At 27.8% G+C, this 24,437-nt stretch overlaps 1 protein-coding gene and 1 long non-coding RNA gene across 4 annotated transcripts in view; one reads left to right on the forward strand and one right to left on the reverse strand.

Annotated features, from left to right (window-relative positions):
• Positions 1-1,579: 1,579 nt before the first annotated feature.
• dop (microtubule-associated serine/threonine (MAST) protein kinase dop) overlaps positions 1,580-24,437 on the reverse strand; it is a 30,738-nt gene continuing 7,880 nt past the window's right edge. The window contains exons 1-22 of one of the 3 annotated variants that reach the window (XM_015518793.2): positions 21,858-22,005; positions 19,025-19,095; positions 18,842-18,953; positions 18,696-18,762; positions 18,453-18,558; positions 18,211-18,383; positions 18,068-18,143; positions 17,766-17,990; positions 17,478-17,709; positions 17,303-17,397; positions 17,006-17,236; positions 16,768-16,940; positions 16,635-16,705; positions 16,446-16,551; positions 16,199-16,320; positions 15,901-16,128; positions 15,651-15,836; positions 15,355-15,550; positions 8,558-8,784; positions 8,279-8,481; positions 6,485-6,859; positions 1,580-5,571 (exon numbers count right to left, since the gene is read on the reverse strand). In XM_015518793.2, the coding sequence (XP_015374279.2) occupies positions 4,243-5,571; positions 6,485-6,859; positions 8,279-8,481; positions 8,558-8,784; positions 15,355-15,550; positions 15,651-15,836; positions 15,901-16,128; positions 16,199-16,320; positions 16,446-16,551; positions 16,635-16,705; positions 16,768-16,940; positions 17,006-17,236; positions 17,303-17,397; positions 17,478-17,709; positions 17,766-17,990; positions 18,068-18,143; positions 18,211-18,383; positions 18,453-18,558; positions 18,696-18,762; positions 18,842-18,953; positions 19,025-19,095; positions 21,858-21,921 (4,668 nt within the window). In that variant the 5' untranslated portion in view covers positions 21,922-22,005 and the 3' untranslated portion in view covers positions 1,580-4,242. Of the gene's footprint in view, positions 5,572-6,484; positions 6,860-8,278; positions 8,482-8,557; positions 8,785-15,354; positions 15,551-15,650; positions 15,837-15,900; positions 16,129-16,198; positions 16,321-16,445; positions 16,552-16,634; positions 16,706-16,767; positions 16,941-17,005; positions 17,237-17,302; positions 17,398-17,477; positions 17,710-17,765; positions 17,991-18,067; positions 18,144-18,210; positions 18,384-18,452; positions 18,559-18,695; positions 18,763-18,841; positions 18,954-19,024; positions 19,096-21,857; positions 22,006-24,437 lie in introns of those variants that run through there. The other 2 variants (XM_089217703.1, XM_089217704.1) reach the window with 2 other exon arrangements.
• Positions 9,961-13,980, forward strand: LOC107169142 (uncharacterized). Its single transcript, XR_001506236.2, has 2 exons — positions 9,961-10,323; positions 12,001-13,980. It is a non-coding gene; the product is annotated as an uncharacterized LOC107169142 (long non-coding RNA).

Raw genomic sequence — 24,437 nt, forward strand, 5'->3', positions numbered from 1 at the left:
AGATACACCAATTTGAATTACAAATTCGGAAGAATATCAACACTCAGTCTACACTATACCTACCATTTTTTTAACTCGATTTTTTAAAATGTTTCCCACAAAAAGTTATAGGTTGCTTGTTAATAGATAAGCCAACTTTCAATTATTTTTATATCAAATTCAAAAGTATCAATTACCTCCTGGAGCAAAATCTGTTGTTATAAAATAAAATTCTAAAGTATTCCGAGTTAAAACTCAGAAGATAGAAACTTGATTATATTTTTATATGCATAATATCACTTTGAAATTAAATTTAGACAGTGGCGCACACAGGATTTTTTTTCGGGGGGGGGGGGGGGGGGGTCAAGGTAAAAATATAACACATTTTACAAATAACAAAATATTTACTTAAGTATTAAATATATTTAATTAAAAAATTAAGAATTTACAAATTTAACTTTAATCTTTTATTTGATGATTTACTCATCTCATTAATTATATAATTTGTATTAACTTCTATATCCCTATGAATATTTAATAAAGCTAGACTATTAAGCCTATTTTGTCCCATTGTATTTCTTAAGTAGGTCTTAAGGCGTCGTAGTGTTGAAAACGATCGTTCTCCAGTGGCTGTGGTTACTGGTAAAGTAATAAATATTTGCAGCAATTTTGAAATGATTGGGTATATTTGAGGATCACACTGAAAGTACAGGTCTGTAACAGTTTTTTTTGTTTGAATAATATCTGACTGGTGCTTAAAACTATTTTGCCATAATTGTAATTCAGCATTTCTCGAATATTATAGTTATATTCTTATTACAATTATTGTTTTATCAAAATTATATTATCAAATTTATGTTTATCTGTTATCCATGTAAAGATAGTTTAAAACCACAGTTTACCACAGAACAATGGTTATGTATCAGTGGTAATAATCATATTTTACCTACCAATAAAGATTAGAACTTCATTTTATCATTTTAATAAATTCAAAGACCGTATTATTATTAATAATGAAGATAAATGATAATGACATAATTATTATTCATGTATCTACCGTATTGATAATAGAATAGACTATTATATAACTGTGGTGACACGGCGCACATGTACCACATAACCAATGATGATAGGTATTACTCGATATTAAAAACTTGTAAAATTTGTAAATTTTAACCTAATTTCGGGGGGGGGGGGGGGGGGGGGGGTTACAACCCCCCCCCCCCCTGCGTGCGCCACTGAATTTAGATTGAAAATTTTTTCAAAATATGTGTAAATACTTATTTAATCAATTGTAACTTAAAACTTAAATATATTGTATGTAGCTACCTATTCGCACAAAATACAGTTATGAAAAACGAAAAAATATATAAAAAATTACAAAAAAAAAAAAAAAACAAATCGCGCATTAACCTTAAGTGGACGAACAGTGCTATATTATACGCAATGTGAGATGCGTTGTGATAATAATCAAACACACTGTAAATGATTTAAAAATATAATCAATAACACTATTTTATAGCCATGAAACTTACCAAGTGAAAGGACTGTTGTATAGATATCTACATAATATAAACAATAAAAAAAAAACAAAAACAAGTTAAAAAAATAAGTTTATTGATTAGATACAATTTATCAACTATTTTGTACATTTATAATGTTAAAAAAAAAATAATAATAAATAATAATAAAATAACGATTATGACATATCTATCTAAAAAAGGAAAACCGATACATTACCTTAAAAATAATAATAACAAATAAATTTAAATCAAACCGGGGGGTTTTGGGAAGCGAACGCGTATTATGCATATCCAGTAAGGAAAAGCGGTTCTCGTGGATAAGCACGCGCTATGACTGATTTATGTACTAAAAAAAGAAAAATACTACCAGATCGCGATTTTCAAAATACCAAGTTCGATATGTACCTGCAACATAAACAATACCAACGGACGGTGGACATGACGGAAAGTTCGACCCATTATTATAGGATGATGATAATATTTATTATTATTATTATTATTATTATTATTATTATTAGTATTGTTACAAAATAAATGATTCAATACAAGATAAATTGTAATAAACATAGAACATCTAAGTGATAAATTGCATTCGCGAAATATATAAAATAAATATTTTAAAATAATAACAAGAAAAAAAGTAAAGTCAAAGAAGAAAATAAATAAAATAATAAAACAAGAACAGGCTGGAACTTGAGAGACAGCGAATAATCGTTTAATGTATAACATAATTGTGCCTATACTATTATAATACATTAAAGTTTTACATAAAAAATTTTTTGGTATTTGTTTCTTTAACAAACTTAGGAGCGTTACAAAACGCTGGAAAAAAAACGATGACAATAAAACACGGTCATAATGTTATACATTAACGATGATTTAAGGTAGACACACGACAGGAAGAAAGCAAAACTAAAACATAAATTTAAAAACGGATATAACGAACCGCGTAAGAAAAATGTGACGAGTTTATAATCGAAACGAGTGTTGCGGATGTCTTTTCGAACATTTTTCATAAACGACGTATCATAACAGAACATAACAAGGCTTTGGCTTATTAACGAGCCTTAAAACTAAAATTACAAGGAAAAAACACATTTTCACGCGATAGACAAATTGGGACTTATTGCAAAAAAGTATTCTAAACTTGCGATTGGCACTCTTATTATAAATTATTTCCTAATATACTTATTACTTTAATATAAAAATTGATTAAATATATATTAAGAACAAACCTTAATATTAATAAATATAAAGAGTCGTTTAAAACGATACTAAATACAAATCATTTTACATCCAGAATATTACGAATTGCAGATAAATATTATATTAAAAAACAAAATCAAATATTTTGCTCATAGAGTGCAATGTTTAAATTATACAAATATGATTAATGATTCTCCAGTCTTTTAAAACGATTTATAATTCTTTTAATTTAAATTTCAAATACAATGTACGTAATATGGAAAAAAAATCATAAATTTGACGTAGGTATACTTATAACTATCACCGTTGAAGGATTTATACCAATAAAATACTAAAAAAGAGTATGATTATTAAATTATTTTGATAATAATAGAAAACAAACTATTATAAATGAAATATAGGTTATCATATGTATACTGTGTATACATATCGTACATACATATAAAGTGATAGTTATATAGTAAATAAAGCGATATATAATTAATAATAAAATAAAATGGGTTTTTATGATGACGTGTTCGAAAACTACCTATCTACTTAATATTATCAAAGACGAAAATTACGAACAAAAAAATATTTGGGCGTTGTATTATCTATCACAAAATATCACAAATAAATAACTCAAGATTGAGTAATACCGAAAACGCAATCAATGTAGAGTTTTATACTAATACTATAATCGGGCGTCGAGTGTGGTATTAGATTCAAATCATTCAATAATATTACACACAAACACACAAACACAAACTAACACACAACGCATAGGTAGTCTAAATACCTATAATTAACATACTGTGCAATGAACGAACTAAGATGAAAACACACAACCACTTAACCAAGTACAACTATCTAATCGTGCAATACATCAACGTATAAGCGCACTCACGCCCACTCGTACGCCGTACAAAACAAAACTGAAGTACAATTGAAAGCAAAAATTCATCCAAAACCGAAACTGAAATATTTAAAATTGTTCCTAAACAATTCCTGGTCAATAATGAAATACAGAGCATCGTTGCAGTAGTGAACGGATATTATACATTTAAATCGTTTCGGATTGGTCACAGATGTGAAATAACAAATAATAATGCAGACAAACGTATGTCGTATACGTATATTATTTTGACAAATAATGGTTAATATTATATCATCACGAGTGTATATTTAGTCCACAAGTACAACCCTGTGATATTTACACAGCCTACGATGTAAAAAGCTGCGGCGTAGAAAAAAGTGCGGCAAAAACGATTGTAACATAAACCATATATGTATATATAAACTAAATAAAAAATAAATTCAACAAAAACATACCTACAGTTTTCACTTCGTCTACAAAGGATATAATAATTACAATATGAATGGTAGTAATAATAATTAATCGTAAAAGCCAGTGGTGGGGGGAGGGGGCGCTAAGAATCGAGGGCAAGAGCCTTGACGGAGTAAACAATAAAAGGAGTTAAAGTCGTGGGCGGAAAAAATCTAGCGGCCACCGACCGACAAGTCGTCGTCGTCTTTCGTCGGCCGCCGTCGTCATTCAAGGTTGCGGAGTGGATGACGTGCCGGGCGGCGACGTATCGTTCGTCGTACCGTGTTTACCGGTGGCGCCGTTCTTGCACGCCTCGTCGGGCTTACAACAAGACGGCGTCTGCGGTTGAGGCTGCTGTTGCTGCAGTTGTTGCTGTTGCTGCAGTAGTTCCTTTTCCTTCTGCTGTTTGTACTTCCTGTTGAAGAAATACCGGCAGCCGCCGCTTGCGGATTTTACGGGTTTCGGTCTGTCAACAACGGCGGCGGCGGCGGCGGCGACGGTTGGCTGCGTCGGCTGATGATGATTTTGCTGAAGATGATCTCTTTCTTCGGCTATACGAGGCAGCGATACGTGACCGCCACCGACGTCCACCGAGAACATTTTGTTTACCTGTGACGATGGCGGTTGTTCGTTTTTAGTGGTCGCCGCCGGGACGACGGTGGCCGTTTCTTCCACGGCGGGCGTCGAAGCCGCCGAGTTGTTTTGCAATATTTTCGTTGTTGCCGTGGTAGTAGTGGTGGTAGTGCAGGTCTTGGACAGCGGCAAGTTGGCGGCCGCGGCGCCGGGTCCGCGCGCACACATTGGGGGCGACTTGGTGGTGACCGTGACGCGGGGCGCGTGGTGCGTGGTCACCTTGAGCGCGGGGTCGCACAGCGGCGAAATGGAATTGGACTTGGTCTCGGCGGTACGCGGGTGCAACCGGTCAGGGGACAGGGCCCGTCGCAACAGTGGCGAGCCCGGTTCCGACGTCTTGCACGGCCGGCCGAACGATGAACCAGCCGTCTTCTTGACGACGACAACAGCGCCGCCTGCACTGCCGGTACTGATGCAACAGCCTGACGGGCCGCCACTTCCGCCGACGCAGGCCGTCGAACCACACCCCGAAGGAGTCACACCACCGGATCCCGCTGCCGGGTTGCACGACGTCAGCGACGATGGGCTGTAAGACTGCGTGGTATTGGAGCTGCCGGGCTGGTGGCCGGACGAGAACGTCAGCGGACTGGGCGACCGGGTGGGAGACTGCGGCAGCGGTGATGGTGACGGGGTCCGGGCCAACGGTGACAGCGGTATATGGCCGACGGACTTGCGCCGGTTCGGCGAGTGCAGGTTTTTGGTGACCGAGTGCAGTTTGTGCTTGAGCCCGTGCAGCGTGGATGGCCGCTGGTACGGCGTGGGCGAGTTGGGTGTCACCGTCGGTGACGAGTTGGCCGACGAGCTCGACGAGCTGGTCGAAGACGAGTAGTCCGCGGACGTTGACGTCGCCGCAGCCCCAGCTACCATCGCCGAGTCCTGCGCGACGCCTCCGGCAGTTGGCGATCGGTTTCCTATAATGGTCAGCTGTGAACAAACAATATGGCAGACCGTCAATATCCATTGCAAATAGCAAGTAACAGAAGACATGTGCAAATAAAGACATGTATTTATATAAAAAGTAGTTCATACATCTACAACGCATTGTAATAATGTCGATTTAATTACCTATCGAATTATAAATCATTTTCAATATACTTCAAAGTAAACTTTTTATTGGATTAATTTATCAGTGCACAGTTTAAAGCAAATTTAATATTTATTTTCGATAACATTTTAACTATAAATTATTTTTATTGATTCTATCACATTTTTGAAAATGTCTTGGAAATTTGAGCTCTTTTCCTTGTACAAGCCATTCGCTCATAAAATGATGTTTTGAAATAATTAAATTTAGAAATCTCAGGTATTTACTTAGCTAATTATTTATGTTGTTAACATAATGTTTAAATTATGTTTATATCACATTAACAAAAAAACTGCCATTTTGATTAAAATTATAATAATTACAGTAAACACATTAAAACAAATTGTCTTCAATTTTGAGTAACATCAGAAATATAACTGTGTAAGTTTCTGTTAGGCATATCTAATGATCAAATTTATTAACGTCGCGAATGGTAAAAATATATATTATTGTTTAATCCATTATTAATTAATGAAATCGATTTAATTTGATTTTCAAATGTTCACTATTCTCTCAGCTAGTTACTTACTGTATTTCGGTTAAATTCGATACTAAATATTGTTATTAATGATACCTAGTTAAAACTGATAAACTTTAAAAAAAAAGTCAAAAAATAAAAACATAAAAATTAGAAAGATTGTTTTCGGGCAAACGCGACGATAAAATTATCGTTAAGAATGCAATCGATAGCTTTGCGGTCTGTCATTAAAACACATTCGTATCCACCCATGTATACGTTGACCAATGACGTACCTGTTGATAGTCGGGAGTGCACTTGGTGCTGATTCGCCTAAACAGCGACGACTTTTGTCGGCGCCTGCTCTCGCCGGCCGGTATGTCCTTACGCTGAGACCTCTTGTGCCGGTGTGAGTGGTGCGCGAACCCGAGGCCTCTGTGCCTGGCGTTCGACGCCAACTTGCTCTGGCCAGGTTCTCGACGCCGTCCGCCCGTCTTGATGGTCGTGAACTCTAGCGGCGTGGACCGCAGGGTAGCCTTGTCGCCGCCGGACAACAGCAACTGCAACACTTGTGTGTGGTTCATCCCCTGAACTTGTTCTCCGTTTACGTGCGTAATCAAGTCACCCGGACTCAGGCCCGCCTCGAAAGCCGGACTTCCGGAATCCACCGCCTGTACAAATACACCCGTATAATATTAACACACTGTACTGCAGATAACGTTTTTTTCGCTATCTACCCGTTTATAATAATTATAACGATTCGTCATCAAAATTTATAATATGCTAGTAAAAAGTTAAAATACTACTCATACTCATTCAAAAGATTTATATATTTCTCCCCTCTTAGAACATAGAACATAATATTATTGTGTTTGCTGGTTGCAATGCTAATTTCGGAACTCATTCGACATGCAGGACACAAATACATAGCGAAAATTCTGGATTGAGAATTTACACACACACCATATTATTATTTATACACGCATTTATTAAAAAATTACGAAACAGTTTAACCGTATTAAACTATAAAATGTAATTTTATTGACTATAGCAATCATAAGCACTTGATATCACATGCTACAGGGAAGTAAAATATGACCATAAAATAAACTTCCGACATTCCATTCCAGGTAATAAATTAATTAAGCGTTCATGAATGTTTCATATCATTCTCACACACAATATTAACATTTAATTTATACATTAGGTATATTATATTCAATACTAAAAATGAGAAGTTAAAAATATTTCTGAAAAAAATTTAACAAAACAATGACTATTAATTTAAAACTTTTAAGTGAGTATAATATCATTGTAATACATTAGATTGTCTTTACTTATTACATAATAATTATGTCAAAACCAATATTTATAGTTTTGAACTCAAACTGATCAAATTAGGTAAATATAAAATATAGTACCTATATACACATGTAGCTATGAAGCTAAGGGAGTGTGAATTAATTCCTGATAGGAATTTAAATGAGTAAATTATATTTTTTTTCTAAACAAGTAAGTAAAAGTTTGACATTAACTTAAACACTTATATTATCTTATATAATAAATAATTTTCTACAATTCAAAATGTAAATGATATACAATTGCTTGATAAGGTAAATTGTGAAATAGTAATATGAGCAATCCTTTATATTTGGCTTAACGTGTGATATTTATTTTTAATAGCTTCAAAAATTTTAAACTTTAGTTTATTATGTATTTTAAAATTGTTTTGTTTTATGCAAACAATATTTAATATATTATATTTAAAATTTCCATTTGAAAATTATGTTCATTGTTAAATGTCTATATAATAGATATACAATTCAACATTTACTAACCAATTTGATCATAAATATTGTAGTATTTAATGACGTAAGTATGTATAATCACTTTAAACTCATTGAAAATACACTTGAGAGAAACAATGTTTTCAAGATGTAAAATTCATGTTGAATATTTATGTATAAAAACTGAGATATATTGTAACTTATAAGTGGTTTTTCTTAAATTATATTTAATTGCATACAGCTTATGAGTAGATAACATATTAACATACATAGATAAATGTTTTGTCAAACACATTTACATACCATTACTAAATGGTGCATAGTGTAGAAATCACTATCTCCAAAGTACACACGAATAGTATTAACTGTAAATCCAAAGCCAGAAGGACCTCTGCGCAATATAATTGGTGGCTTCAAGCTGGTAATTAAAGGTACGTCGCGACAGGGCGAGTTCAATGCACTACATGATCCTGGAGACTTCATTTTCAATCCATTGTTACTGGATTCTAAAGCAACAAGTAAATATAAACTAAATTGTTTACCTTACAATAAACACATATCCACTAATCATTATATACAAACCAGGAGGTATCATGAGAGACAAGCCGGTAGCTGAAAAACTCTTAATGACGGATCTTGCACGTTGCCCACTAAGAGTATTGTTTTTATGATTTTTCGACATGCTTGAAGTACTTGGTGAAGGTGGTAAGGTTGGACATAGATTAGCAGTCACAGGTAAACTTAGGAATTCTTCTTTTTTTTCTGATGAAGGATCATCAGACTCATTTTCTGACAAACTTCTTAGTTGCCTAAAAACATAATTTAATGTAATACATTGTTGAAGACATTGCATTATAGTTAAGACTTTTTAAAATCCATCAAGATTTGCATAAAAATTAACTTAATGTTACAAAACCGAAATATTTTACATCATTTATGAATAAAACTGTTAATTAAAATAATCCAATCAAAATTATATACTAATAACAAAATGATAGAATAGTTAAGGGAGAAAAATTAGTCACAAAGTAAAATACTTAAAGTAAACTGTTTGTTTTTACTTTAAGAAAGTGAAATTGAATTTAGAACACCATACCTATATCAGAATTTCAAATATTTGTGTAAAAAGCCAACACAAGAAATAATTTATGTTTAACTTTTAATTTAATCAAATACATGTAGGTGAAGTGTTCTAAATTATTAACTTCAATGTATAAAAACTTCATAATAACCAAATAGTGGTAAAATGTTTAATTTTTAATTAATAAAAGGTCTGTACTCAGTTTGCTACCAAACAAGTTAGTAAGACAAATGGGGTAGATAGTTCTTAACTTTTTCCAATCAACCAGAATTTTATATCATAAAAACACTATAACTTATACTTATTACATAAATTAAATAAATCTTAATATATTTTGACAAAATGTAGTCATGGAGTATTGCATATTATTTATTTAGTTTATAATAAAATAGAGTTAATATTTATTTATACACTAGTCATTGAAATAATTATCAAAACAAATTATTGAGCAATGGACACTATAAAAGTCTATTGCAGGCGTGCCTAACCTTTTTTAACTTGTGAGCCATATTCAAAATTTATATTTATACTTAAGACAGTATATACTCATATACTTCCTCGGTTTTTTGTTCATTCTAAAAACACAATAAATATAACATTATCAATGTTCACTTATCTAATTGATGACTCTTATCATATACAATAATTCTGAATATTTTTATGCTAATCGCTAGTTAACAATATTTTGTTGTCATTAGAAACGGTAGGTTCATTTTTATATTAAAATTAAAAATTATAAGATATTTTAATTCTTAAGATTTATATTGAAAAAACATTTTTTTAAATTATTATTATTATTTTTATTTAATATACTACCTATAAAAATTTATAATTTTATAAAATTTTCACAGGCTGGATGGAATACTTCTGTGTCCCGTGGATTTGTTCACGCCGGTATGTAGTAATACATAATATTTTTATACCAATTTAAAATATAGCTAATGCATTTTTAATTAAAAAAACTTTTAACGTTTTGGCAAAACTGATAAAACTTCCAAGATCAAACAAATTATTTTTAAACCACATTTTTATTCAAAATCCTAGGTTAGGTCAAATAGTAATAAAATAAGATTTGAATAAGATTATCCTTAATAGCATGCTGTACAGGCATAAATTACTTGTATATAGTTGAGTCAAACACTTACAGTAATATAGACAATAAATCTTATCATATTCCCTTATTTTGTAGCCATCTGTTTAACTACTTTAAATTTATTTAGGTACCTATTTATTTACAATCTATACGCCAGGTAGCAACTACAATGAGGTAAGCAAAACTAAATTAATTAATACAGCAATGTAAACAAAACATTTTTATAAATATAATTAAGAATATAATTAAAATATTAAAATATAAAAGCATTGAATATAGAGTAAAACTGAAAAAAAAGTCAGAAGGTTAATGTTCTGAACATGCGTTGAAGGGGCTGATTATGGCCGTAAAAATTGATAGAAAGTAACAGAAAGCAGATATTCCATCAGGACTGGGAGAGTTTACACTACATAAAGAAGTTCAATCATTAAACATGTCGTCAGGTGAAAAGGGACAGTTAGAGGGAAGGTAAAAAAAAGTCTAAAGCATTTATCTGGTAATGAGGGGACTATTGAAGGAGATTTATAAACAATAGTAAAGTAATCGGAGAAAAATGAAACTAATTTTGATATGTCAGCACAAATAGAACTTAGGTAATCAACTTACTGGAAAGTGCTTTTTGGTGCTAGCAATACACGTTTTGTAATTTAACTTCGATAAGTATTTGCATTAGGCTATGAGTTCGGAAAAAATATTGTAATCTCTATGTGACAAAGTTTTTTGAAATGAGTGGACTCATTCAGTGTCAAAAATTAAATCTCTAAGAGGTTTAGACAACCAAGAACGAAATTTACTACAGGATGACAGGTGAAGTGGAAGAAATTTATCAATACAAGACAAGAAGGCATTATTGAAAATAACATCAGCGTCATTAACAGAGTATCTTGAGAAAATCTCAACCTAGTTAAAAAAGAAATTGAATTTTAATCAGTCTCATTGAAGTCCTGATAAGAAATGCTATAACTGATTGAATAGGTAGGGAGATACATAAGGGAGAGTGATATTATTTTACTGAAAAAGAGGTAACCTGGTTAACAGAAAAGTTCTTGTTATTGGTAAAGACTATGTCTGGCAGACCACCAAGTTTGTTGTAGACGAAATTATGCTGAAATAAGTTAAGAAAGGAGAATGAGTCAGTGAAAGCAATAGTATATGGACAAAGGGCGCCTAACGTATATTATTTTCATAATATTATAAATATGACCATAAACTAAGTAATGCACGACTCTCAAGAGATGTTTTTCAATATTTAATGTTATAAAAAAAGTTTTAAGTTTCAAGTATTATAAGTTATAACCTAACTATATAAAAATGAATAGTTATTATTATTTTATTTTTATCATAATATTATATTAGATAAAAACTCAAGTCATTATTGCCCTATGTTGTAGATACCTCTTTAAACTGTTTGACTACAAAAAAAAAGGTCACTACTAAACTTTATATATGTTTGACAGAAATAACAGATGTAATATATAATATGACTTCTTCTGAATATAAAATAAATAAATATAAAAACAAATAATCAATACATAGAATTTACAAAACAAACTAATTTAACTCAACTAATTATTTAAAGACTGAAAACTAAGACTAAAAAATACAATGAAAAAAAAGTAAGTTTAAACAAATAATGAAAGACAGAATGGAAAAAGCAACAATACACAAAAGTATTTCAATTAAGTATATAAAATAATATGTATAACTGATTAATAAACTTATTTTAAATATTTTATATCTTCTACTAATTCAAAATAACAATTTCTTCAGTTGTTTATTTTTCAATTGAAACTGTACAAAATAATAAAATGTATAAACAACAGTTATATGTAATTTAATATTATGTTACAGATTTCACTGAACAATTATTAAGGAAGATAATATTAAACTCATCCATAATTTAACAATATTCAAATTATTAGTACATTAATGTTTAAAAAAAAATGTACTTAAGAAAATTATTAGAAGATACACAATGAATCAATTATGAAGATAATTTATTATTATTACTACCACAAATATTATTCAACTGAATGTATAAAACATGTTACTAGCAGAGTTGTATTAAACTGAGTTAAAATCTAAACTAAAAATTAAAAACCAAGATGTTTAACCAATAAGTTTACTAAAAAATAAAATATTTAAATTAATTTAATATTAACTTTTTATAGCATAGTTTGTTTAGTCAAATTGTAATTTTCCTTTAAAAAGTTTAAAACAATTTTATTGTAATTTGTTACATTTTGCTAAAAAATGTATTTAGCATTCATTTCACATTTTGCAAATATTAATTTTCTAAATATTAAATGATAAAAGAAAAATAATTACTATTAATACGCATTAAGAAAATCAGTGGATTGAGACTAAATTATTAATACCCTCCCTAAAGAACAAATTTCAAGTATACACTGTGTACAGATTAGATAAACAACTAATAAAGCATTGCTGAAAATTTACACTTAAAAAATAAACTTATTAATGACAAAATATGTATATTATCTAAATTATAAACATGTGATAAAAATTTAAATTATCAATATTTAGAGTACTACATTTTTCAATTAATCCTAGATAACACCTCTTTAAAAATAATGTTCATTACATATTGTATTATTTAATACGCATTCAATGAGTGATTGATTAAACAAATGAAGAAACAATTCTTCAATGTTTTAATCATTACTAAAAGTGAATATATCTGCTGAACAGCAATTTAAAACCATATATAAAATCAGGTACGGATACAAGGGGGGGGGGCTGAAGCTCCCCCCTCCCCTAAGATTAGGACTTCGGTACTTAAGATATTTAAAAAAATAAGAAAGACTTTGTACAAAATCCCGGGACGGGACACGGATACATACACTTTTTTGTTAAGCCCCCCCCCTTTTTTCATTTCTAGATCCGCGCCAGTATAAAATTGTGAAGATATGAATGACAAAAAAAGAGAGAGTACAGAAGTAAAAGGACATATCTTCTATATAGTACAACAATTTAAGTATTTAAGAATTCTCATAACCCAGGACAATGAGTTAAAAGCAGATATATTGAGAAAAATACAAATGGCAAACAAATGGAATGAAACTGGAAAAATCTAGAACTATCTCTAAGAATTTAAAAATTACACATATTATATTGTATATGACATTAATACATATAATTATACTATATGGCTCCGAAACATGGAAAAAGCTGAGAAAGAAGTGAGAATGGAATTTTTTGAAGAAAAGTATAAAGGATATAGCCCACATATTGATCCACAAACCAGTATAGTGTATGGAGAATATGATACTATGAAGAACTTCAAAACATTTTCTAAAACTCATGTAAAAAGAGTGAAATATCATGAAAAGAAGACTAACGTGGACAGGATGATGAAAAAAATGGCAAAAGATAAGATTAAAAATTAGGAATCCTATACTATAGGGAAAAGACTGCTAAGTAGGTCTTTCCTAATATAGGAAGACTATATATAGAGAAATATGAAAGAAGTAGACCCAAAAGACAACTGCATCAAGGAGAATTTGCTTTACTAGATGGTCTTAAAGGCAGGACAACTAAAATATATCAAATCTGGACAAAATAATGCGCAGACTATACTTTGAATAACTTTTAAAAAATAGTGCACTACTCCCAATTATAAACTTCATAAATATAATTGTTATATTTTATGAGTTAAATGTCTCTACAAAATTATTTTGTACATATGTATTCAAAATGTAGAACTTAGTAATGTCACTTAAGATAAAATTATGGCTCTAAAGAAGTATTTGTTCAATACTTTTATAAATTAAAAATTTTGAATGATTAAATATATATTAAATGATATGTAAATTCTGCATGTTTTTTTTATTCAACAGTTATATAAAATATAAGATTGTGATAAAGAATGCTTTGGTTGTATTCAAGCATACATTTCAAAAAAATACTATCCAACATTTAAAAATATTTAATGAAATATAAACATTAAAATCTTTTACTTTATATTAGATTTAGTACTGATTAAAATTGTTAATTCTATGTATTTTAAAATGTACATAAATAGTATCTGTTCTAATTTAAAGATCAATATAATAATAGTTATTATACTCTTAATATGATCACAATTATTTTGATACATAAGGCAAATAGATTAAGGGACATATACAATTTAAATATGTATTATGACATATGATCATACTTTTGACAAATCATAATTGCAACAGTAAACAAATTATTTTATACATACATTTTTTTTCACAGCAGATTGTTGAGGTAGTTTATGCTTTCATGGAATAATTAAAATTTTTAAAAAGTATCAATCTTTGAAATAAATTATGTTGTAGGAACAATTGAAGTAAGAATAATAATTTACTTAAAACAGCACTCTAAATTCTTTTCTTTTTTTTGCTTCTAAATAATCTCAGCATATCATTTGAAAAATCAAATTTGAAAATGTTCACAAATTATTCGATACATTATTAGGTTAGAAAAACATGAAAAATTACAATGTGACAATCATCAAAACTTGACAAAAATGAAAAGTACAAACTGGACATTTGAAAAAAAACTGAATTACATTCACATTAACCTAGAAAAAAGATAGAAAGCAAATTCTGTTATTTAATTTAAATTTCAAAATAATACTGCCCAATCCTCGAGATTATAAGTGACATTTACTGATAGAGCAACAAATTAATAATAAACCACAAATCAATGTTTTTTTTATTAATCATATCATAAGTTAATTTATTAATTATTTAGATACTATTATATATTGTGATGTATTTAACATATTTTCGCCTAGAGTGAATAACACTCATTTTATACATATTATGTAATATACTACTTTCCTAGTTCAAATCACTATTTTTAAGCAAAAAATTAAAATATATAATACTAAATTATATATTGGCATGCATTTAAAATTTTTTCGCCTTAAGCAAATAACACTCGTTTTATACATACTATGTAATGCACTACTTTACTAGTTCAAATTACTATTTTAAGCAAAAAAATAATATATATAATACTCAATTATATAATAGCATGCATTTAAAATGTATTCCCCTTGAGCAAATAACACTCATTTTATATATACTACGTAATATACTACTCTCCCAATTCAAATCAACTTTTTTTAAGCAAAAAAAAAAATAAAATAAGAAAAAATATTTTCTATATTTCATTATTCAATACAAGAGTATGAAAATAACATTAAAGGCTTACGGAGAACGATCATCTTCAATTGAAATTGAGAATTTCGGTATACTTTCTTTACTATATAAGCGCCTCCTACGACTGATTTGAGTATTTGATTCATTGTCTTCATTTTGTGACTTCTCAATAGTTATTTTTTTGGCTACAGGTGATTTTAAACTTTCATCAACCGTTTCTCCTTCTGACGCTGATGTGTCAAACATTCCTAAAATAAAAAAACCTCAATTAAAATCAAATAATACAATAATACACTTAATCAATACATGTACAAACAAATAACAAAAAACCAAAATATGATTTCTTACCACTATTGATAGATAAAGAATCTTCTTTATAGTTCACTGAAGGAGATAACGATGGATATTCATTGCTCATTGACAATTTACTTGCTACTTTTTTGAATTGAGGCGAACAAGATGAAAATGTACCCAAAATCAACGAGTCATCATCTGTATCCTCATCAATTTCATGACTATAACGATCACTTCTGGCTGAAATAATTACAATTTATTATTATTTTAAAATTAGTAAAATATTTTACATTATAATTATTACAATCAAAATAACTAGTATCTTCTTCATCGCCTAATTGTGGCATAAATTCAGCTTTTTGTCTCAATAATGAGTTCCAATCAACTCCATAGAAATAAGGATGATCTTTGACTTCATGAGATCCACCAGTGCCTAATCGATCTCTTGGATTTTGTTGCAATAATGATGATATTATATTTTTGGCCTCAGGCTGGATTGGCCATTCATTTTCATCGGGCCATTCAATATCGTCTATAAAAATTAAAAATATAAATTTTAATCAAGAAATTCAATTAGTTCTACAACATCAATTAATTCATACCATTTACTGTATGAGCAAAAAGTTCTTCCGGTGTTTCACCAAAAAATGGTACACACCCTACCAAAAATTCATACAATATTATTCCCATAGACCACCAATCTACTGGTTTTCCATAACCTTGTCTAAAAATAAATATTATTTTTGTAAACTTCAATATAAATTTTTAAATAATAATGATTGCATATATTAATATGGATACTTATAGTATGCTAATCACTGTTTTATTTACATACACCTATATACATACCTTAGGATTACTTCTGGAGCTATATATTCAGGAGTACCAAAAACTTGTTTGTCAGAAAACTGTCGTGTATCTCTGTCCACGTGAACTTCATATAAATTAGTTGCCACTATAACAGCAATAAAAATATTAAATTTATAATGATTAATTGAAATAATTATTATTGTATAAGTTTAGTAATAAGTTTCTTACATGACATTAAACCCATTTTACTTAATCCAAAATCAGTCAGTTTTATATGGCCTAATGCAGTAATCAGAAGACTGAAAATATAACACAATAATAAATTCAAATTCAAATATTTATAAAAGAATTTATTATATACTTGTCAGGTTTTAAGTCACGATGCACAATACCATAATTGTGAAGGTATTCAACGGCAAGTACAGTTTCAGCAAAATAAAATTTTGCCATATCAGGAGGTAAAGGGCCAATATTTTTCAAAAGAGATGCGCAATCACCTCCTTCGACATACTCCATAACAAGACAAAGATGTTTCTAAATACACAATAAAACAATAAACATTTTGAATATAGTTCATGTTTTAATTTATTAAAATTTACCCTTGTTTCAAAACTGCAATACATAGTGACCACAAATGGATTGTCAGTAAAACTCATGATATCCCGTTCAGCAAATACTTGTTCAATTTGATTACGCAACATTAAATTATTTTTGATAATTTTCTTCATTGCAAATCTTTGACGTGTTTGTTTATGTCTTACAAGATATACAGCGCCATACGCGCCATTAGAGATCAATTTAATTACGTCAAAATCGACTTCTGATGGTGGCTAAAAATTAAACAATAAATGGTAAAAAATAAAAAATAAATAAAAATAGATAATTAAGTTACTTACAGAAGAAAATGTATCTTTTTTGGTACTTTGTTGTTGAGTCTTTTTCATTAAAGACGAAGAATATTCATCTAACTTGTGAAAGTTTACATCAATATCTGAAAAATATATAGAAATACTTTTAATAAGTTTTAAGAAATACATCATCCAAAATTTTAAAAATTAAATATACACATACCATCAACTGAGTTACGATTTAATCCTAATTTTCCTATTATATATTGTGGTATTTCATCCTTAATACCTTGACAGATTTTAGCTTGACCTTCAGCTTGTTCTAACAGATGATAAAATTCTTCAGGATCGAATTCTAAGCATTCGAGCAACCTAGCTGGTCTAGATATTATTAATAACAATTTTTTCATTGTTCCTGTCAGTAGTGCAGCGGCTTCTTCCGACTTTTCTCTTGCCTGTAATAATAACAAATAATTTTATTTAATGATAAATATTTTTTTACACAACATACCTCAGCCAACAATAATTCCAAGTTTTCAGACATTTCATAAAAATAACCTCGTGTAATTAATTTTTCTTCAGATTTTTTTAAGCAATCTCTAGCTATCTCCAATACTTGATGGTTAACAAATCTAACAATAGGTACAGCATCTGGTGATATTTCTATGTGTTCTAAATTAAGTTTTTCATATTCATTTATAAACATGCTTAAACGTTCTTCCATCTGATGAGTAGCCTAAATTAACACATAATTATATGTAATAACTATAACACATTAAAGTTAAATATTTAAGCACCAAGATTAAACTTTACCTTGGGAAACCTATCTTTATAAAGCACATTCATCATTACAATATCATTATCAACAACAGGTGATCTGCTTGGACTGCTGCAACAAAGCCAAATGTTAAAAAAAAAGATTATACTCATATAAATTTAATAGAGCGATTATTAACCTTAAACTTCTTGAACGTGGTCGATTGAAACGGGGCTTACGGTAGATAATGTTATCTTCTTCAGCACTATGAGTACTATCATTGGATGAAAAATGTTTGGAAAACATATGTAATTCATCAGAAGTAGGCATATTTGGAAGCTGATGTAAACGCTCTTGACTGGAACACTGTGACTAGAAATTGATATTATGGTTTTTAAAAATTATTTAGCAAATACAAAACATATGACTGACAGCACTTACTGAAACATTTGAACTTCCAGAAGTGGTTCCATAACCTGAAGATGGCAATGAAGCAACTGACCACCTTCTTCCATCACGACAATCTGTAGTGAGTAAATTATATGGCCTAGAAAGATATAAATACATCAAAATATTAAAACATATTATTAATCTCAAACATACACTACAAAAACAAAATTATCATGTTAAAAATAGAAAATCTCAAACAATCATAAAGATTATTCTTAATACACCAATAATTACCTTTTTATTGAAACAAATGGAAAATGAGGATGTGAGTGAACAACTTTAGGACTTTCTAATGGACTACCTGAATTTAAAATAAATAAAAAATCAATGAGTTAAATAACAAACATTATATAAAATAATGTTATCCATAAACAATTTACTTGACATTGGAGAATGACATCTCGGTAATGTAGGTGATGTATTTGATATAAAGCTTTTTCTATGACTAGCTTTGTTAGAACGTCTTCCAGACCCGGCAACATGTAATTCTCTCTACAATGAAATAAATTAAATCATATTAAATTTCAAATTAAATAAAATTATACTATTTTATATTCACACACCAAACTATTCGATAAGGAAGGTGCTGACTGACCCAATGTACTGTTGCGCATCAAAACTAAATTTGATAATTCTGTAAATATAAAATATAAATCTATACTCATTGTATACAATAAAATGTACCAATATTACTTATGATACAATTATTCAACAGTATTATAAAACAGTACTATAGCTCAGCCTATAAATGTTAGTTATAACAATATTATACCAATTAATAGTACTATAGGGGTATAGAATATTTAAGTAAATTATTGATAGTTAAGTTAACTGCATTTTAATATTTTAATCAATTTAAGTATAGCAATAATGTTAATCTGAGTTTTTTTACACCATTAATGTTTGTGGTTTGTATTAAAATAATCAAATACGATGTTAAAATTACTCAATAAATGGTATTGATGACATTTGACATTTACACTTGGTGACTGCTGATATAATATAATATAATATGGATTTTTATTAAAAAGATTTGATAAAGTATTAATAACTATACTGTTTAAAAAAACAAAATAAGATAATAATTTATGGTAAGTTATTATTAGCACAATTATAAGTGATTATTTTGAAGTACAAGCTCAAACTATCTCCATATAACTATAAATACAATAGTTTTAAACCTAATTCTATCTTTATCTAAACAAATACATTTTTAAATATCAGCATACTTGTGTCTTTTTAGAAATAGCACATCCAATACATATTCATATTATATTTATATGATTGTAATATTAGTCTAGTCAAATATATATTTAGTAATTAATAAAATTACTTTATTAACTTTATTAATTAAATTGTTATAAAAATATAATTAGTAATTCCAACTAACAAAATAATAAATTTAAAAAAGTTAATATAATATTATAAAATATTAAAAAGGCCATATATTTGTCATTTAAAATTGTAATATAAAAATATATAATATTGCTTTAGCCTCAGTACAATATTCATAGTAGTCAGAAAAACCTACAAATGGTTATAATTTTTATAATTAAATTTTAGTTATAATATCTACATAATAATGATTTAAAATCAAATATTTAACTATTAATTATAAATCAAAGGACACATTTTAATAGTCATAACAATTCAAAATATACATTAAACACATAGGTATAACTAAATTTACATTATCATAAACTTAACATGATTTTAAAGTGAAATTGCACATTTTAAAAATGCATATAATTATCAAAATTAATGAAATTTAACCAAAACATTAGGAAAATCTAACCAATGATTAGTTGTTAGAAGTGTGCCATTATAACATTTCTGGCTTTGAATGTATATAGGATTGATAAATCATACCCAACTATGAGGAAAAAATGCCTAATTTTTATACTTGAGCAAAATTAATTTTAAAACAAATATACCTTAAATTAATAAAATAAAGACATACAAAATTACTAAATTTATTTGATAACCTAACGGTGATAATACTATCTAGGTAATTTATACTTCTAAAATATTTATCATAATTCCAGAGATCTCTTATTCATTTGTTTGAAACAAACAATTATTTATAGTAAAATAGTTAGGTAGATAATTTAAGGTGAAGTGTTATTTCCAATTAAGAACATTCATAAATTCTTAGTGAAAACCATTTTGCAATTTAGATTACAATCAAAGTTGAAAAATCAAATTTATACTACAAACAGAAGACAATTTTTCTGAGCCATAACATTTTTATTGTTTTAATATTATTTAAGTAAAAAGTTATTTAACTTAAAAAGCATTAAGACAATGAATTTTCAAACAATAATAATGTATTTTGTATTAAGAATATAAAAAATTAAAATTCTGCAACAGTAAATAGTGTGGTCCTTATTGTATATGAATTTGGTTATTAACTACAACAGTAACTTAAATAGTTTTTTAAGTATGAAACCTTTTTACAATAAAATCTTATTATGCAATATGCTATTTGAAACAACCATAATTGGTATTGCCATGAGAACACTATTAAAATAGCTTTTTAATAGTAAATATTGCAATATAAAATTTTAAAATTTGAATTCTTCTTAACATAATGTTATTAACACATTCAACTATATTTTACAACATATTTCCCTATAAAAAGCACTTGTGTGGCAATGCTCTAAATAGTTTGTATTTGCTAAAATAACATTATTTAATATTGTGTATAATATAAAATACAGAGAATTGTGAATAAAGCAAGTTTCACTTAATTAAATGTGTATCAATGGGATCTCGTGCAGCAAGACAATAAATGTTAATATCGAACTAGCCACAACACAAGTATAATAAGGAAAATAATGTTATGCAGTTTTTTTTTATACTAAATACTAATGAAGTAATCTGTATGGGAAAAAATATAAATAAACCAATAACTTATCAAAAATAATAGAATTCAGAAATCAACAATTATAAATAATGAGTGTAAATCACTATTTAAGTTAAACTAATTAAAATGAGATATTTTAGTATTTTAAATTTAAAAATATGACGAGAAAGTACTACAATGGATATTAAAAAGCATAAAATTGAATGAAATAAACTAATAAACACAATTATGTTTGATGGTGGTATTTCCCAGAAATATTTTCAATTGAATATCTTCCATCAAGCTGATGTAAGGTTTTTGTTTACTAAATTATGTGTAAAACAAACAAGTACTATACAAGTATAGTTAGTATGAAAAAAGTAATAATTATGATTTACTAAATACTTAATATGCCGAATGCCTTGTAAAATATATCTAATACTCGACGAACAATTTAGTTAATAATAAATAATTATTAATAAGTCATTATTATATTAAAAATGCTCAACCTAAAAAATTAAGTGTTATATGTATTACTATACATAACTCACCAGTTTTATTGTTTAAGTGAGTATTTTGTTCACAAACAAATAAAGAAGAATTAACATAACACATATTGAACAGAAAAGTAATGTTAATAGCTTCAACTATAAATTATTAATGAAACCTACAACTTGTAACTCTGAAGACTAGTGTTTAAATAAATTACATTAGTTACAGAAAATCACGAACCTTGTACTAAAAAGTAGATAAAATAAAATAGTAATGAGCGTGTTCTTAAGTGTTTGACCAAATTAGTCACATGATACATTTAAGAGGACAAGATTATAATAGTTATATACATATTTATATGAAAAAATATAGTAGATAATTTAATTGGCACGTGCTTCAGATAACTCGAAAAATAAAAGAAATTATAAAATAAAAACTAGACAATGTATATTATGTATTAAGTATGAAAATATTTCATACTTAATAACTGATAAAGTATATACATTTTTAAAATGTACATTTTGCCAAAATGTTATTTAGAAATTGCCAACACTATTTAATATCATGAATACAATACATAACAATTATTTATTTTTATCATAGTAGGTACTTAAATTGATAAATGTAATATCATGTATTTAAAACATGTAACTTGTAGTTCTAAAATAAATAGAACCAATAGGTAATAATTATTACTGTCATATAATGCATTGAAACATTAAAATTTAGATAACCTACAAAATTATAAACTTATAAAACTACTGGCAGTTAATATAAGACAATATAGTAACAGAACAAAAAATAAAAGAAGATTTGAATTACACAATGCAACAAAATAAAACAATACAGAGAATATATTATAAAATTAATAACTAGTATACATATACATAATATTCTGATTTAGTATTAATTTGTTTCATTCTAGTGTTTAATATTTTTTATCAAATCAACAATGGCAAAAAAAAAACTAACAGAAGAAAATTCTTAACAGACACAATGAGTGTAATAAATATATATACATTATAAACTAATATACCTAAAATCCATATTTAATTTAAATAAAAAACCAATAACTTAGTTAATATCTCCTAACTGTATTAATTGATAATACTTAACATAATTTATGGTCTACTCTATTATTTAATAACTCATAACTTAATTTATTCAATGTATATATTCAAAACAATATCATATAATTTATATAGTATCTATGATATTTATATTACAGATATTTGAAAGATGAAAGACAAATTGCAATAGCTAAAATCTAATAAGAATGAATGCCAACAGTGACATATGACCTCAAATTTGCTGAATATTAGTATTAAATCTGCCAAAATCCCAAGAAAATAAACCATGTGCCAATATTTTATGAATGTCATTGATTTTTGTTTCATTTTACTTGGCATTAATGTATATTTATAATTTATAAATATCAAAACACATAGAGAACTATATAAACGTTTATATTAATGCTGGGTTAATTTTTAGAAATTCTGAACAAATTATAAAATAAGATACTAATAGCAATATTAATTTTATAACTAGGTATTACAAATTTAGAAGTAAAATTAGTAATTTATATAAAACTAATTTAAAACTAAAAAAATATAATATACATATAGGATATAGGTTAATACAATGTATCTTAGCTTAAATCATAACCAAATTTTCTAAAAACCAGCCTTATGAAACTTTATTAATAGAACAGTATAGTACCTGCTTACGGTTTTATTAATTGTAATAAAAAAAAAGGCTTTTAAAATTATTGCTTGTAACTAACATTAAGACAAATAAGAATAAATTGCAGATACAACAGTTATCATATTATCTATCATAGAAAAAATGTAAATATGATACTATGATACTTTAAACGATCAAACAATATATTATAGTATTTTTAATTTTATATACTACACACATAATAAAGGGTAAATACATATAGACTATTGCTAATAGTTAAGTATTCAATTTTATATTATAAATATTTTTGAATTAATTGATTAATAAATATAATTTTTAATCATTTATTATTGTATTTCTAGAAACCAGGATTACAAAATATAAAAATATAGTCATAAAATGTGCATAGGTACCTTAAGTATGAAGTCAATTTCATACAGTAGTATTTAACTACTATTATATACATTCTTGAATGTATCATGTGATGAAAAACAAACTTCAAGTTTTTTAATTAGAATTAAATAACATATTAAAATATATATGAACAAGAAAATTGAAATTAATCAATTAAAAATAAAGGAAATAAAGAATTAAAAATAGTTTATTTTTAAGTAAAAAAATATTCATCTTAAATTCATAAAAATGTTCTGGCGTAGTAATAATGTGTTTAACACAATTAAAATCTAATGAACAATGAAATATCTAAGGCAATAAACATAAAATAAACTCAGTATCTTTCATCCATAAATCAAAAGATAAACAATTTTTGAAACTAGGACTACACTTTACATCAATCTACAATCTACTAAAACCTTACTTTTTATTTTATGAAAGTGTAAACAACAATATTTGTTTTGCAAAATATTTTAAAACAGAAAATAATCAAATAATTCTAAAATATTAGTCTATATTGTGTTAACTATACTTGAGTAACATATAATGTTCCATAAAAATTG

The sequence above is a fragment of the Diuraphis noxia genome, unplaced genomic scaffold (genome assembly GCF_037042655.1).
Source record: "Diuraphis noxia isolate RWA-SAM2 unplaced genomic scaffold, SU_Dnox_SAM2 contig0001, whole genome shotgun sequence".
NCBI lineage: Eukaryota > Metazoa > Arthropoda > Insecta > Hemiptera > Aphididae > Diuraphis > Diuraphis noxia.